Source organism: Gymnoscopelus microlampas, assembly GCF_963454915.1.
Source record: "Gymnoscopelus microlampas genome assembly, chromosome: 19".
NCBI classification, from domain to species: domain Eukaryota; kingdom Metazoa; phylum Chordata; class Actinopteri; order Myctophiformes; family Myctophidae; genus Gymnoscopelus; species Gymnoscopelus microlampas.
The window spans coordinates 31137481-31151619 of NC_139956.1; the positions used below are offsets into that span (position 1 = coordinate 31137481).

Here is a 14139-nt window from a genome sequence, read left to right on the forward strand (position 1 = left end):
ATAATGAAACTAATGGCCCAGCACTCAGTTATGCGACAAATTCATTTCGGTGCTCTCGGAGAAAAGGCCAGGCATTTCATATTTCTTCAGAACCTGTCCGGATGTTTGAAGCGCAGACGAGTAAGGCGCTCTCCCTGACAGGCCTGGTGATTATCGTCAAAGATGAACAGGGGTTGAGCCACCATGAGGCCAATTCATAAGCTTTTCAAAATGTCCCCCTTTGAGGGTCGTGTCACTCACTGCCACCCTGGCTGACATTAGAGATGGATGCTGTCGATTTTGTCCTACGAAGCCAATGACCAGTGACTGTGTAGCAAAACCTGTCCTGACAAATGAACTCCTTTTTGACCAAAATCTGATTAGATGCAGTTTTTTCATGCATTTTCTTCCGTGATGAAACACCAGTTCTCAAATAGCGTACTACTATTAGGCATTCATTTTGTTGAGATTACATTTAAATCCTAGTTGACAACTTGTGACTGACTTTTAAATGCTTTTACATTTTTGCATGGGACAGATAACATACCGGCACCGGTCTGTGGACCGGGGGTACTTGGGAACCTCTGGTATAGACCCCAGGGGGACCCTGGTCAACAAAGTATGTAGGGTTTAAGAGATTCAGTATTAAACCTAAAGTAAGGCAATAAATCCTTCACTTTCACTCAATGTCACATGAGGCGGTCATTTCTGCATCTCTGGGGGGGGAAAAGTCACCCTCATTATGCAACGGCCGCAAGAGCTCCAATTTCAGAAAATTGCAAATTGGATTTGATGCCCAAGCATAACTCTAATATAAGCAGCAAGGAGGGTAAAATCTATATAAAGTAATGAAGCAAAAAAAGAAAAAAAAAGGTAAGTAAAACAATATTCAGTGGCATATGAGTGTGTCAATCACAGGAAGCCATATGGAACATTCCCGCTGCTTTCAGCCCACACAGAACACAATTAGTGCCATAGAACATCTAATTGCGGTAGTTCATTAAACTCCCACCGCGCGACTACCGTGGAGAACAGAAGCCAGTCACAGTCAAACAGAGGCCATTTGCACTTATCGAAAATGACAGCAGGACTGTTCTAAAAAACCCCAGACACGCAGCAGCACCAGACACCAACGAGCATAAAAATAAGTCTAAAAGAAGAACCCATTGGAGGAGGGTGACGTCAGCGATTCCGTCCCGTGTGACAGCTATAGGCGCCCGGCTGTTTCCAGCTGCAATATCAAAGCCGCCAGGAACCGTTCAGCATCACTTCTGATGCCAGTCTGTGTGTCGGTCCATCTAACACAAATACAACACTTTGCCTGCCAAAGACGTTTTAAAACATCTTTAAAAAATGGAGATAACGTGATCCAAAGATTTACTGCTCCGTTCACTTCCTGGTTAAAGTATTTGGGAAATATTCTGTATCTCGGCTCCTGTGATTCACTATGTATCTTTGGCGAAACATTTCTTTTTCTTTTTTCTTTAGCGGAAGCACAGTGAAACCCTCTGTGATTAGCAACCATGAGGGGAATCGATCATACTGGAGATAAATATTCTGTGACTACTTGAAAAGGTAAGAAAAAAAAAAAAAATGCTGGCAGAGGCTGCAGCCTGTTTTAGAAAACGCCCTGGCAGGGAATGTGTTATTAAGATGCTGACGACGACGGCTGACGTCAAAGCTTTTTTCCTAATAAGCAGCCCTTCAACCCGCAAGGATTAGCGTCTCGAAGTCGCCGCTCTCCACTGGCAATAGGCGGTCTCAAGGTCCTTGGCATTTCTCCGAGTGGTCCAGCGTATAGCTCAACGAGGGCAGTGTGGCACCGTGATTCATTCACTTCCATTCACTCCATGTTAAAAATGGACACACTCGTCGCACTCAGGTTTTAAGGAGCCTGGGATTGAAGCATCCCATAATGTAATTGGGGATCCGTCGAGAGCGGTAGATCCCACCTGATCCAGCTTGACAACCACACTGTGTTCCTCCCTGAGTGCCATTATGTAAAAAACGCATTATAGAGAATGTGACTTTTTCTGACCTGGCCAGTGGCCACTGCCAATTGACTCGGCCGCCTCTCATCTCGCTGTAATGTGCAATCTTCAAACATCACGCATGCTTTTCTTTTATGAGAGGGGGAGGGTGTGGAGGACGTTTGTTAACCACTTAAACCCCTATATACAGTGTCACACAGGGGCTCCCTCCTTTTCCCCCTCTACACCAAATCTGTTCACTGAAAATAGCTGATCTACAAGCTGACGGCGTCGCTTTGCAATCAAATTGAAAGGTCAATAGTTTGAAATCTCAGTCAATCTCAGGATTTCTCCTGTGGAAAAGGTGTGAAGTAAGCGCTGCCTTTGATGGGTTTATTTCATTGAGCTATTGATCCATGTCCATTCATTTCAGTAGGCTTCTCACCAGCGCCACTTGAAGCAAATCACAGCAGGTGTTGCAAATACTGCAAATTAAAGGGATAGTTCACCCTCAAAACTACTTTTTTTCTATCACCCCATGGAGACTTGAATTCATGGATATTTTTTTTGTTTTTGTCGCATTCCTAAGCCAATAATTTGATGAACGGCAGCGGTTCCGACAGGAGACACAAAGAGTCTCCTTTGTATCTCCTACCGGAACTGCTGGTCATCACCTTAGGAATGCGACAAAAAAAAAAAGAATATCCATCAATTCAAGTCTCCATGGGGTGACTAATCGATAGAAAAGAAGAAATGTTTTGGGTGAACTATCCATTTAAACATCCAAACTGGAGGCTGCTGCTATAACACGTGTCGTGCGTGTGTGTGCCCCTGAGTATGCGTGCGCACAGTGTCTCTCCGTGTGTGTGTGTGTGTGTGTGTGTGTGTGTGTGTGTGTGTGTGTGTGTGTGTGTGTGTGTGTGTGTGTGTGTGTGTGTGTGTGTGTGTGTGTGTGTGTGTGTGTGTGTGCGTGCGCGTGTGCGTGTGTGTCTTTCTAAGAGGCGCATGTGTGTGTGAGTGCCATGCTGTGCCTTTCTCTTTGTGTTGTAATGAGGTGCAGGTTTGTGTTGCTATCAGCTGCAGGTGTTCGTGCTAGTGGAGACATGGAGACATACAGTACAGACAGACAGACAGACAGACATACAGCACATACACAAAAAGTCACTCGTAGAAGTGGCTAGCACCACTTCAAAAAATAAGTATGGCATATATACAGCAGGGTGACTGGCATGTGATTGTGCAGCAAGAAATATTTTTTCGCAATAAGGCACTCGAGCGGGAAGGTCAGCAGAGGGAATGTACGGGTGTGTGAGGGAGGGCGGGGGGGGGGGGGGGGGGGTGAGGGTGACGGTTCATCAATTATAGCGTCACATTAGTATCGACACCGAGAACTCACTGGGGACAGCAAACCTTATCTCTGCAAAGCTAGAACGACAGGGGGAGATAGGGAGGGGAGGAGAGGCGAGGAGGGAGGAGAGATAATAGGAAAAGGGGAGAGTGGGAGTGGGGGGAGGAGAGGTGGGGGGAGAGAGAGAGAGAGAGAGAGAGAGGGAGATCGAAGGGAGATATGAGATGTAAGAAAATCTGGCTGAGAGAGCTTATCGCTGAGATATGAAATAAGGCAGAGGAAGTGAGCAAGGCCGGGTGGGGCACAGGCTGGAAAGCCACGGGACGGCCAGAAACAATAACTCACGGAAACACAAGACTTTGTAGCTGGCGAGGGCTATAGCTGGCCAATAGATCAATATGGATTGTTTATCATCCATCACTGAAATCATATTGTGGCATTGTCTTAATATTGTAAATCGTGGTATATCATATTTTGTCTAAATCACCATGTATATATACCAGTGTGATGAACAATGTGATATGTGACATTCCATGCCGATATTGTGATGTGTATCAATATCGAAAAAGGTAAGGGCCTTATAGCACACTGTAGTTAATGTTGTTGGAATGCAATGCTAATCCTGCATAGTCATTGACAATGGATAAACACCCCTCCCCCCCCAAACTAAGCCGGGCTGCTCTGGGACCTGTTTAAGAAATAAGGCACTCGGGAGGAATTGCATGAGCAATTCCTTATTGTATCAAAAGCAAAACGTTCAGTATGAGCAGAGATTCCTGGCCAGCCTCGACCCTCATTTGACTGCTGAGGACAAATATCAATCACTTTTGTTGACATATCTGAGTGTAGTTTTTTTTTATGTGCATGAAACATTTAGGGTAGCCAATAATTGTTTGTCATAATTATGGCAATAAATCCCTCCCACTGCTTGCCACTATTGTTCAGTAGTACTCAGATGTTTTACTTAAGTAAAAGTATCAATACTTTAATCAATGTAGAAATACTCTGTTAGAGGTAAAAGTCTAAAATGTTTGAAAATAGCCGATCTACAAGCTCACAACGCGTCCCAATGCGACGCGTTGTGAGTTTGTAGATCTCCTATTTTCAAATAGCCGTTGCATAAAATAGGGCTAAAGTAGTTAATGTATGTTTTATAATATAATAATTGACAATTGCAAAGTAACTAGTAACTAAAGTTTTCTAATAATTGTAGTGGAGTAAAAGTACAATATTTGCCTCTGAGATGTAGTGGAGCAGAAGTGAAAGTACTGGGAAATGGAAATACTCCAGTAAAGTAAAAAATACCTCAAAATTGTACTTAAGTACAGCACTTCAGTAGATGTACTTAAGTTGCTTTACACCACTGCTATCGGTGTACCCTACTGGCTCACCAGCCAGTGAGAAACCCCCGCTGGGAGGATGTCGCCACCACCTCCGCCCTACATTCCCAGCGCTGCCCAAGACCATAGGAGTACGTGCGGTGACAAAGATCACCCCGTTATGTGAAGTCCACAAGATGGTCACACGGTTCGTCAGGTCACCAATTTCACCATAACATCTCCATGCTGGAGGACAGATGACGCGAGGAGGCAGACATTTGAGTATTGGAATTTGGCTCTAAACTCCGTGGCAGTAGGCAGGCACTTTACCCCTGCGCCACCCGAGTGCCCTCACCTCAGTGCCCTCACTTAATGTGCCTTGATTTAGTTTTTCTTCCACCTGTAAGCAAGGTGACCCCGAATCTTAAATTATTAAAAAGGGGAAGAGAACACCCCTTCAGGCCACCATCAAATAGATGAGGATGGCGTACCCGTACGCGGTTTCACTTTTTCGTTCTTCTCCGATGTCATACGCCAAAAGGTTTGCTCTTATAACCTCACAGTGAACCGGCGCTTAAGAAGTTCAACGTCGCATTTTAAATGGATACGCCACTGTGATAGCGCATGGAAAATAATTGGAGCCAAGCGAAAGAGCGATAATGACTATGAGTCACTGGGGAGGACATATGAGGGGTTTGATCTGTGGGATATCTAATAGAAGAAAAAACAAAGAAACAGCATAATAAAGCCCTATACGGGAGATGAAGGCTGAGAGATCCAGACCGAGATTGACAATGTACCCATGATTGAAAGGAGGATGAGCAGCAGGAAAACAAACACACATCGGGGACGAGAATGAAAAAAAAAAAGAATTTGGAGGGACAATAAAAGAAGCCGGGGAGAGTGGGTGCGATCGAGACTACAAATCTCTTAATCTCTCTCTCTCTCTCTCTCTCTTGGCTCGGTTTGTTTCGCGCCAGCTTTGGCCCGGAGTCTGCCGCCGATCCCTTCATAAATTACCCCCGTCGATTCAGCCTTACAAGGCTGCGCACGCTCCCCGGGTTCCTGTTAAAATGGTCATGCCAATAAAAGCCCATTCACTTGTAATGAATTAAAAGGGAAAGCCAACAACTAAAAGGGGCTGATTTAGCGACAATTGCGGAAGACCCTTGATTAAGTTAGGATTTAATGCGGCTTGCCAATGTTTCCCCGGGCATCCGCAACATGCTTGTTGGCACGTTGCTGACGGAAAGAAAGAGGGCCAAGGCGTTGCCATGTATAGTGAAATTAGCAAGGGAATGAACCATGCCGTTATGATTAGTAGTATTCTGCTACAACACAATAGAGCTACTCGAGGACAGAACAGGCTGGGAAATAAATCCTCGGAGTAGGAATGCAACAGCTAATTGAACGTTGAAGTGCAAATAGATACAGTAGAGTTTGTTCATTCATTCATTTATAGATCCTCATGTATCTATACGCTCCAGGCTATTTACACCGAATGTTCCCCCTATTATGACTTGCCAAGAATAGGGATGCTATAAGTTCATGTGGTGAATATCAACATGCATTTCACAGGCACAAGCTGATGCAAGAAGAAGAAAAATGGAAGCACGACTGGATGTTTAATTGGCCCAAAAATGTAGACATGTACTGGAAAAGGATAATGACATGCTGCTATGCCTCGTTCCCAGCCTTACTCATCTGCGAAGAGAAAAGCCTGGCCACGACCTAATGCAGAGAGTGTCTATAGGGGCGGGGCTTACGCCGTACGTATTTCCCCCGGAAACTATATTTTTCGACCAATCACAACACTTGTTTCATTCGCGCAGAATGTAAACGGATTTGTAAAGCGTCAACGTAAATGGTGCATTTATATAGCGCTTTTATCCAAAGCGCTTTACATAGATTGCGCATTACATTCACCCATTCACACACACATTCATGCACCGATGGCGGAGGAAACCATGCAAGGCACCAACCTGCTCATCGGGAGCAATTAGGGGTTCAGCGTCTTGCTCAAGGACACTTCGACACTAACTCTGGGGGAGCCCGGGATCGAACTGGAAACCTCACGGCTTCCATCCGGCCGCTCTACCGGCCACTCTACCCCTGAGCCACTGCCGCCCCGCGTAATTTCCTTGGGCGATACTTCCGTCAAATTCCGGTACTTCCGTTTAGACACTCAAGCAGCCAGGTCCTGCCCAGCGCGCATGCTACTGCAGATGCAGGCAACACAGCACAAACACAAGACGTTGATGATGAAGGTATTTGATGATAAAGGATGGACAATGTCATCCACCGACATTTCGTCATGATCAAAAGCGGTGGTGGAAAGTAACTAAGTACCTTTTTCTTAAGTACTGTACTATAGTACAATTTTGAGTTTACTTTACTTGAGTATTTCCAATTTCCGATACTTTTACTCCATTACATCTCAGAGGCAAATATTGTACTGTTACTCTACTACAATTATTTGAAAACTTTAGATACTATAGTTACTTTTCAGATATAAATTATGATATTATGGAACATGTACATTAACCACTTTAGCCCTATTTTATACCTAGGCTATTTGAAAATAGCAGATCTACAAGCTCGACGCGGTGTGAGCTTGTAGATCTGCTATTTTCAAACATTTTAGTACTTTTGCTTTTGGTACTTTAAGTACATTTTGATGCCAATACTTTTGTACTTTTAATCAAGTAAATTTAGAATTCTGGAGTTTCACTTGTAACAGAGTATTTCTATATTGCAGTATTGATACTTTTACTTAAGTAATGAATTTGAGTACTTTTTTCCACCACCGATCAAAAGCCCCCATGGACTCATCCTTTCCAACCAGGAGCATCACAGCAACAGCAACCGTTCGTTCAGACCCTCCATTGTCAGCTTAACAACAACAGGGGCCTCCATAGCCACACAGCACCCGTACCCGCACAGCCTAGCGCTCCATCTGTGGTCTCTCCAGGGAGGATCTCAGCAGTGGCGTGCACAGACATTTTGAGGGGCAGGTGCTCAAGTAAATTATACTTTTTTTTGTTTACTTGGTCTGCTCTTTTTTTCCCCCTCTACACCTATACCTCTTTAACAAAAATAGCCGATCTACAAGCCCACAACGCCTCGCAGCGCGAGGCGTTGTGCGCTTGTAGATCGGCTATTTTTGGCTAAAGTTCTCCTGAGAAAAGGGATGCTAGGTTTCGAGTGGTTATGGTAAAAAGAAAAATCATATCACATAAAGATTTGGCGGACCCCCTGTAGTAACTCTGAGGACCCCCTGCTGTAAACTGGAACAAAAAAAAAATCAATTTTTCAAAAGGGCACTTCTGGTCAAGAGGGCAAAGGGCAGGTGCTCTAGCGCCACCTAGAGTCTATCTGTGCACGTCCCTGGATCTCAGATGTACCAACATAATCAACCATCTTATTTGAGAAATCTCTAGACTTCTAAAGCTAACCATTTCCCCCTCAAGGTCAGTGACAGGCAGACAGAGAAGAATGATGGCTAGAGAGGTAATTAATGGAATGTTGCGTTGGAGAAACGTTTCACTGGAGCATACCAACTGGGCATAGAATATAAGAATATTAAGTATTCTACGACTATTTATGTTTTCTTACAAATGTCACAGTTTGATCAATACTGAAGATAGTGTTCAGGTTCACTTTTATCTTTACATCAAACCGAATGTACTAAAGATAAAAAAATAAAATAAATGAACGCACTTTATTTCTCTCTCAAGTGGGTATTTATAGATGTGAAAAATACAACATGTCATACAAAATGTACTAATTATTATTTCAAAGTGTTGTCAACTAATAGACGGAGACAGCTAAGCCAGGGTTTTCTCAGGTTATCGAGGAAATCTACTGTACATTATCCAACTTAGTTAAAGGGATAGTTTTATTTTTTTCAACCGATTAGTCACCCCATGGAGATTTGAATTCATGGATATTCTTTTGTTTTTGTCGCATTCCTGAGTCAATAATTTGAGGACCAGCGTACCGGTATAGGCAGCGGCTCCGGAAGAAGACACAAAGGAGACTCTTTGTGCTGCCGGTCATCAAATGAATGGCTTAGAAATGAAAAAAAAAAAAAAAAAAAAATCACACCCAGTGTGAAGTGGGTGGTGTGGTCACAGTGGTCATCACAGTGATGGAAGTGATTCACTTTAAAAAAAAAACATAAAAGTGTTTTTTTTAAGTGCATAGTCCTATTTATAGGGCTATGCACATGTGTCATGTGTTTCTAGCCAATCACAGTCCTGAATAGAGTCATGGTGGCCAATCACGGTGCAGGATTAGGGGGGTACAATGGTGGCCAATCACAGCGCAGGGTTGGGGGAGTGCAATTGGGTCGATGTCCAAACCTCACATATAGGGGCGGGTTGCACCACCCAAGAAATATTCTCCATGGGGTGACTAATCGATAGAAAATAAGTCATTTTGGGGGTGAACTATCCCTTCAAGATTGTACCATGTTTTATATTAAAATTAAGATCTATGAGTACTGACTTGGGGGGGGGGGGGGGGTCAGTACAATTCCCATACAATCCCCCCCATTTCTGAGATTCTCCGGGTGCGGCAACAGCGTCAGTCCATCTGCGTAATATACTTTGTCATCATCATAGCCACCATGCACCCCGGCCAATAAGTCCCCTCAATCCTCCCAAGTGCGCACGGATCAAATCAGCATAGTACTACTAGAGGGGCTAATGGCTGGCCAAATCCTACAGGGGTTGCATTGTGAGTGAACTGCTGATGTTGTAATCTCCAGGTAAGCCGTTGTAGCACTCCTGCACCAACACCCCCCCCCCCCCCCTCTCTACCAACATCACCCCCCCTCCTCTCTCTCTCTCTCTCTCTCTAAACTATTAACCCTTTAAGACCGGGAACGCAGCATATGTGTGTCATTTTTAGCGGCGCTAGCCGCTCTATACCTGACTGTCCGTGTGCGTCAACGTTCTGATTGGTCAGGTGCGTCAACAAAGTGATTGGTCAAGCTTCACGTGACACATGGCTATAAACACATTATAAACACATATCGATGACAAAATGTATCAAAGGCGCCGCTACCTTCTTAGGGCTATTGAAAAATAGCAGATATACAAGCTCAAAGTGCGGCAACGAGTGCCGCGCTATGAGCTTGTAGATCTGCTATTTTTTGAAAAATCATGAGAGCAAATATTTCATTGTTCCTTTTTTTTTTTGCGGACATTAGTAACTCAAATCTTTGCTTCTGGCTATCCCTGGAACTAAATATTTTACAAATGTTCGCTTTAAAAAACATATGTTCCAAGATTTTCACGAATGTTCCCGATTTTTCAAAAATAGCAGATCTACGAGCTCATAGCGTGGCACTCGGTGCCGCGCTGTGAGCTTGTAGATAGCCAAAGAAATCCATGCGTTCCTGGTCTAAATGGGTTAACGGTGAGCAGGGGGGGGGGGGACTCTTGCAAAACGCCCTGACCCGGCAGAGCCGATTACCACCAGGGAAGGTTGAGAGAAGCTAATGTGACTTTGTCTGGGAGCTGCCCCCACGGTGTTGGCCCCAGAGGTGCTGCTGAGCATGCCACTGGATTACATGGATGGGAGGATTGAAAAAAATATGAGAGAGAGAGAGAGAAAAACTGAAATAATACAACCCAGGAATTAAATTGTCCCTGTCGGGGGGGGAAAGGTCGTATATGTCCAAAAGCGTTCCAGTTTTTTGTTGTCGTTTTAAAAACTTTTTGTTTAAATAGTGAAAATAGCCCGATCTACGCTGGAAGGATTGACAAAAAGGAGAGAAAATATAAATGATACAAGCCAGGAATTAGATTAAATCGGCGCTGTCGAGGTGGAAAGCTTGTATATCCAAAAGCGTTCCTTTTTTATTGTTCTTTAAAAAAATGTTTTAAAGTAGTGAAAATAGCCGATCTGCAAGCACACAACGCCTCGCGATGCGAGGCGTTGTGTGCTTGCAGATCGGCTATTTTAACTACTTTTTGTGTGCCACACTTGTATGATGAACCAGGGATTTCGTCTAAGAAAAAACTTTAAAAAGTTGAAATATGGAGATACAAGGTTTCTGCCCGACAGCGATGAAATAGTGTTGGGGAGAAAAAAACTGAAAATAACATAATATTACAGTGTGTGTGTGCGTGTGCGTGTGCGTGTGCGTGCGTGTGTGCGCGCGTGTGTGTGCGTGTGTGTGTGTCTGTCATTTTCCGTGCTTTGAGAAAGATAAACAAGGGATTAAAAAAGTCATGTTGCCAGGCTATACTAATTGTAATAGTTGTTTTTTTTAGCACCCTCTCCATCTGAGCAGTGAAGTATTGATTTGTTTCACAAAGCTTAAAGCTGAGGTGCTGCTGTAAAGGACATTCATTACATTGTTTTGCTGATAGGCTGTGGCAGGTAAGAGTATATACGAATACCCTGCAGACAGTTGATTGATTGATTGATTGATAGATACTGTGTCGCGGTAGTTCTCAAACTTTTTCGTGCCAAGGACACCCAAATTGATATACATTTGGTCACGTACCCCCATCTGAGAAGGTTTTGTGCCAGGGACCCCCAGAAGAGAAGATTTGTGTTCAATTCGAATTCATGCAGCATTTTCCAATACTTTCAAGATATATCAAAAAAACACACAAAGACCCCTGGGGGGACCCGGACCCCTGGGGACCCTACTTTGAGAACCACTGCTGCATTGAAAGTCAACCATGAAGGCAAAGCTCTGTGTCTAAGATTTAGGCCGCAATTCGCCAGCAACCTCAGAGGTCAAATCGATTTAGATAATGGATCGAGATCAATACACGCCTTTCTTCCTTAGATGTGCCGGTGTTTTTGCTTTGAACGAGTCCCAATGAATCCGGTTGACTGAAATATGACATACCGCAGGGGTCTTCAACCTTTTCAGGCCAAGGACCCCCTAGCTGAGAGAGAGATGAAGCAGGGACCCCCTACTCTATATTGTATAACATTGTGTTTCAGATTAAAGTTTTTTTTTTAACTTAGTCTGCTCTTTTCTCCCTCTATACCTAAAAAAATGCCAAAAATAGCCGATCTACAAGCTCTCAACGCCTCGCAGCGCGAGGCGTTGAGAGCTTGTAGATCTGCTATTTTCGGCTAATGTTCCCCTCAGAAAATGAATTCTAGGGTTCAAGTGGTTAATGTAAAAAAACTAAATCCTATTACACAAAGATTTGGCGGACCCCCTATAGTAGCTCTGAGGACCCCCTAGGGGTCCCGGACCCCCTGTTGAAGACCCCTGACATACCGTGTATCTGAATCAGAATGACCTCCAGCATTCAACCGTTGTCCGATCAGCATGAATAAACTGACTCAAAGCCATGGGTAAGAAAACAAAAAGTGGTGTGGCCTACCTGTCCAATATTTAGCTATCAAAACGGCTTTTATATTCCCACAATATTTTATAGATGCATAGATTGAAATGTGAACCCTCGGTTTATTATGATAAGTTGTGTTGCGTAGTCTGTTACAAAATCATCTCAAACACAAGTGAAAGTAGTTGAGTTGCGTACGTAACTAGTATACGAGTGTTCCTAAACTTTTCAGGCCGCGACCCCCCAAAATAATCATATTTTTACTGGGGACCCCCCAAAATAATCGCATTTGAACTGGGGGCCCCCCACCCTGACAAACGTGTGGAATTGTAGCAGTTTAGGCATTACATTTAGTTTGACTCGGTTCTACAGCTAATTACTAGCCGAACTACAAGCTTGAAGATCGTCTATTTTCTTTTTTTTTGCCTCATTCTTAAGTAATATTTGACAATTTGGCCAATGTTTGACAATTATTTATAATACAGTTTGTTGGTTACTTTAGGTCTTATCAAATCCTAGTAATGGTTGTATCCTTAAATTGTTATTCTAGAAATGTGCAGGTACCCTCTATACACTTAAACTGTATGTTGGCTTGTTTACTGTTGAGTGAGAAAACAATCTTGCACATTAAGCTAATCAACTGGGGACCCCCCTAAAATCATTTGAGGACCCGCCCGGGGGTCCCCAAGTAAATTGCCCTAGTAAACACCATGCTTTCTATTCCACCTGGGGGGCAGGGGATGCGAGAGCACAGTCAACAAGTCATTACTCATTTGAATGTTGTGACCGTGCAATGCACAGCCTACAACACAGGGAATGTTTCTTATAATACTGTTTGAGTGAGCATGAACAACTGATCCTAACATATGATTTTAAGAGGATGAGATATGTCTGCTGTACATTACGATTCTAGAATGAGTTGGATGTTTACATCAGAGCTCATGTTTCTCTAGCTAACTTGATCTCAAATTCAGGTTAAGTTGTTGATGTGTTTTTCTAGTCCAAACGAGTCCTTATTTACTCAACCATCTATAATAGGCTACGGTAAACGTGTGAATGTAATTTTTTGTTTTTCAAAGTGAATAGTGTAAGACTGTAAGTAAGCATTTGTTTTACATAGTCTAAAAAAATACTGATTCAAAGTAAATGTAAGCAATACCTTAGCTAGTCTACTTTGCTCAAAATGTCATGCATCATTTTATCAGGAGAATAATGCAAATACAAGCAGCAGAGCAGAGACAAGTTGTTCAAAAAGCATGGACAAGATGTGGAAATGATGATAGAAATATGACATTTCTGTTAAATCATCCAGCTGTTTGAATACAGATGAATAGAAACGATTGTAACGATTATGCAAAATGAATGCAATCAGGCGATTGAGACAGATGATTGAGACAGGCCTGCCTATCAAGAGCATTGATGGAAGAAGTACTCACATTTTTCAAATGAGTACATTTTACTTGATTGAAAGTACAAAAGTTTTGGCATTAAAATGTACTTGACGCACCAAAAGTAAAAGTGCTCATTAGTTTTCAAGTTTTCAAGTGTGTAAAATGTATAAAAGTCATTTGAAAATAGCAGATCTACAATCTCACAACGCGTCGCTTTGCGACGCGTTGTGAGATTGTAGATCTGCTATTTTCAAATCAAATCAAAGTATAGGGCTGAAGTGGTTAATGCATGGTTTGCGATAACAATCAAAATCTATAAAGTAACTAAAGTTTTCAAATAATTGTAGTGGAATAAAAGTACAACATTTTCCTCTGAGATGGAGTAGAAGCAAAACAATATTGAATATTGTGAATACTCTAGTAAAGTAAAAAAATACCTCAAAATTTACTCAAGTACAGTACTTGAGTAAATGTACTGAGTTACTTTCCACCACTGCTGTGGGGCTTCATTGACCTTCATACCAGCTGCTTAGTGTTCTGTCAGTCATGGTGAGACTGTCACAGGAGGACAAAGTGAAGAGGTGTAGCTTCTTTCTTGACCATCTGTTTTTCTGATTATAAGTATTTCATTCACACATTTAATAGTAAAGAATTAAATTAAAAGTAATATGTTTAGAGGAGTAATTCACCCCACAAAAATGTATTAATCATTTATGAAGACTTGAATTCATGGAGATTTTTTAAGTTTTTGACGCATTCCTGAGCCAATAACACTCAGCTTAGGCTTAGGAATCTGACACAAACACA

General features: G+C 42.8%; 1 protein-coding gene across 4 annotated transcripts in view; it reads right to left on the reverse strand.

The window, feature by feature from the left end:
- Nucleotides 1-14139, reverse strand: part of nrxn2b (neurexin 2b) — an 884672-nt gene that overhangs the window by 816941 nt on the left and 53592 nt on the right. The window contains exon 2 of one of the 4 annotated variants that reach the window (XM_084043032.1): nucleotides 247-284. The exons of the other annotated variants lie outside the window; for them this stretch is intronic. Coding sequence (XP_083899158.1) covers nucleotides 247-284 — 38 coding nt within the window. The remainder of the gene's footprint in view (nucleotides 1-246; nucleotides 285-14139) is intronic. 4 annotated transcript variants of the gene reach the window in all.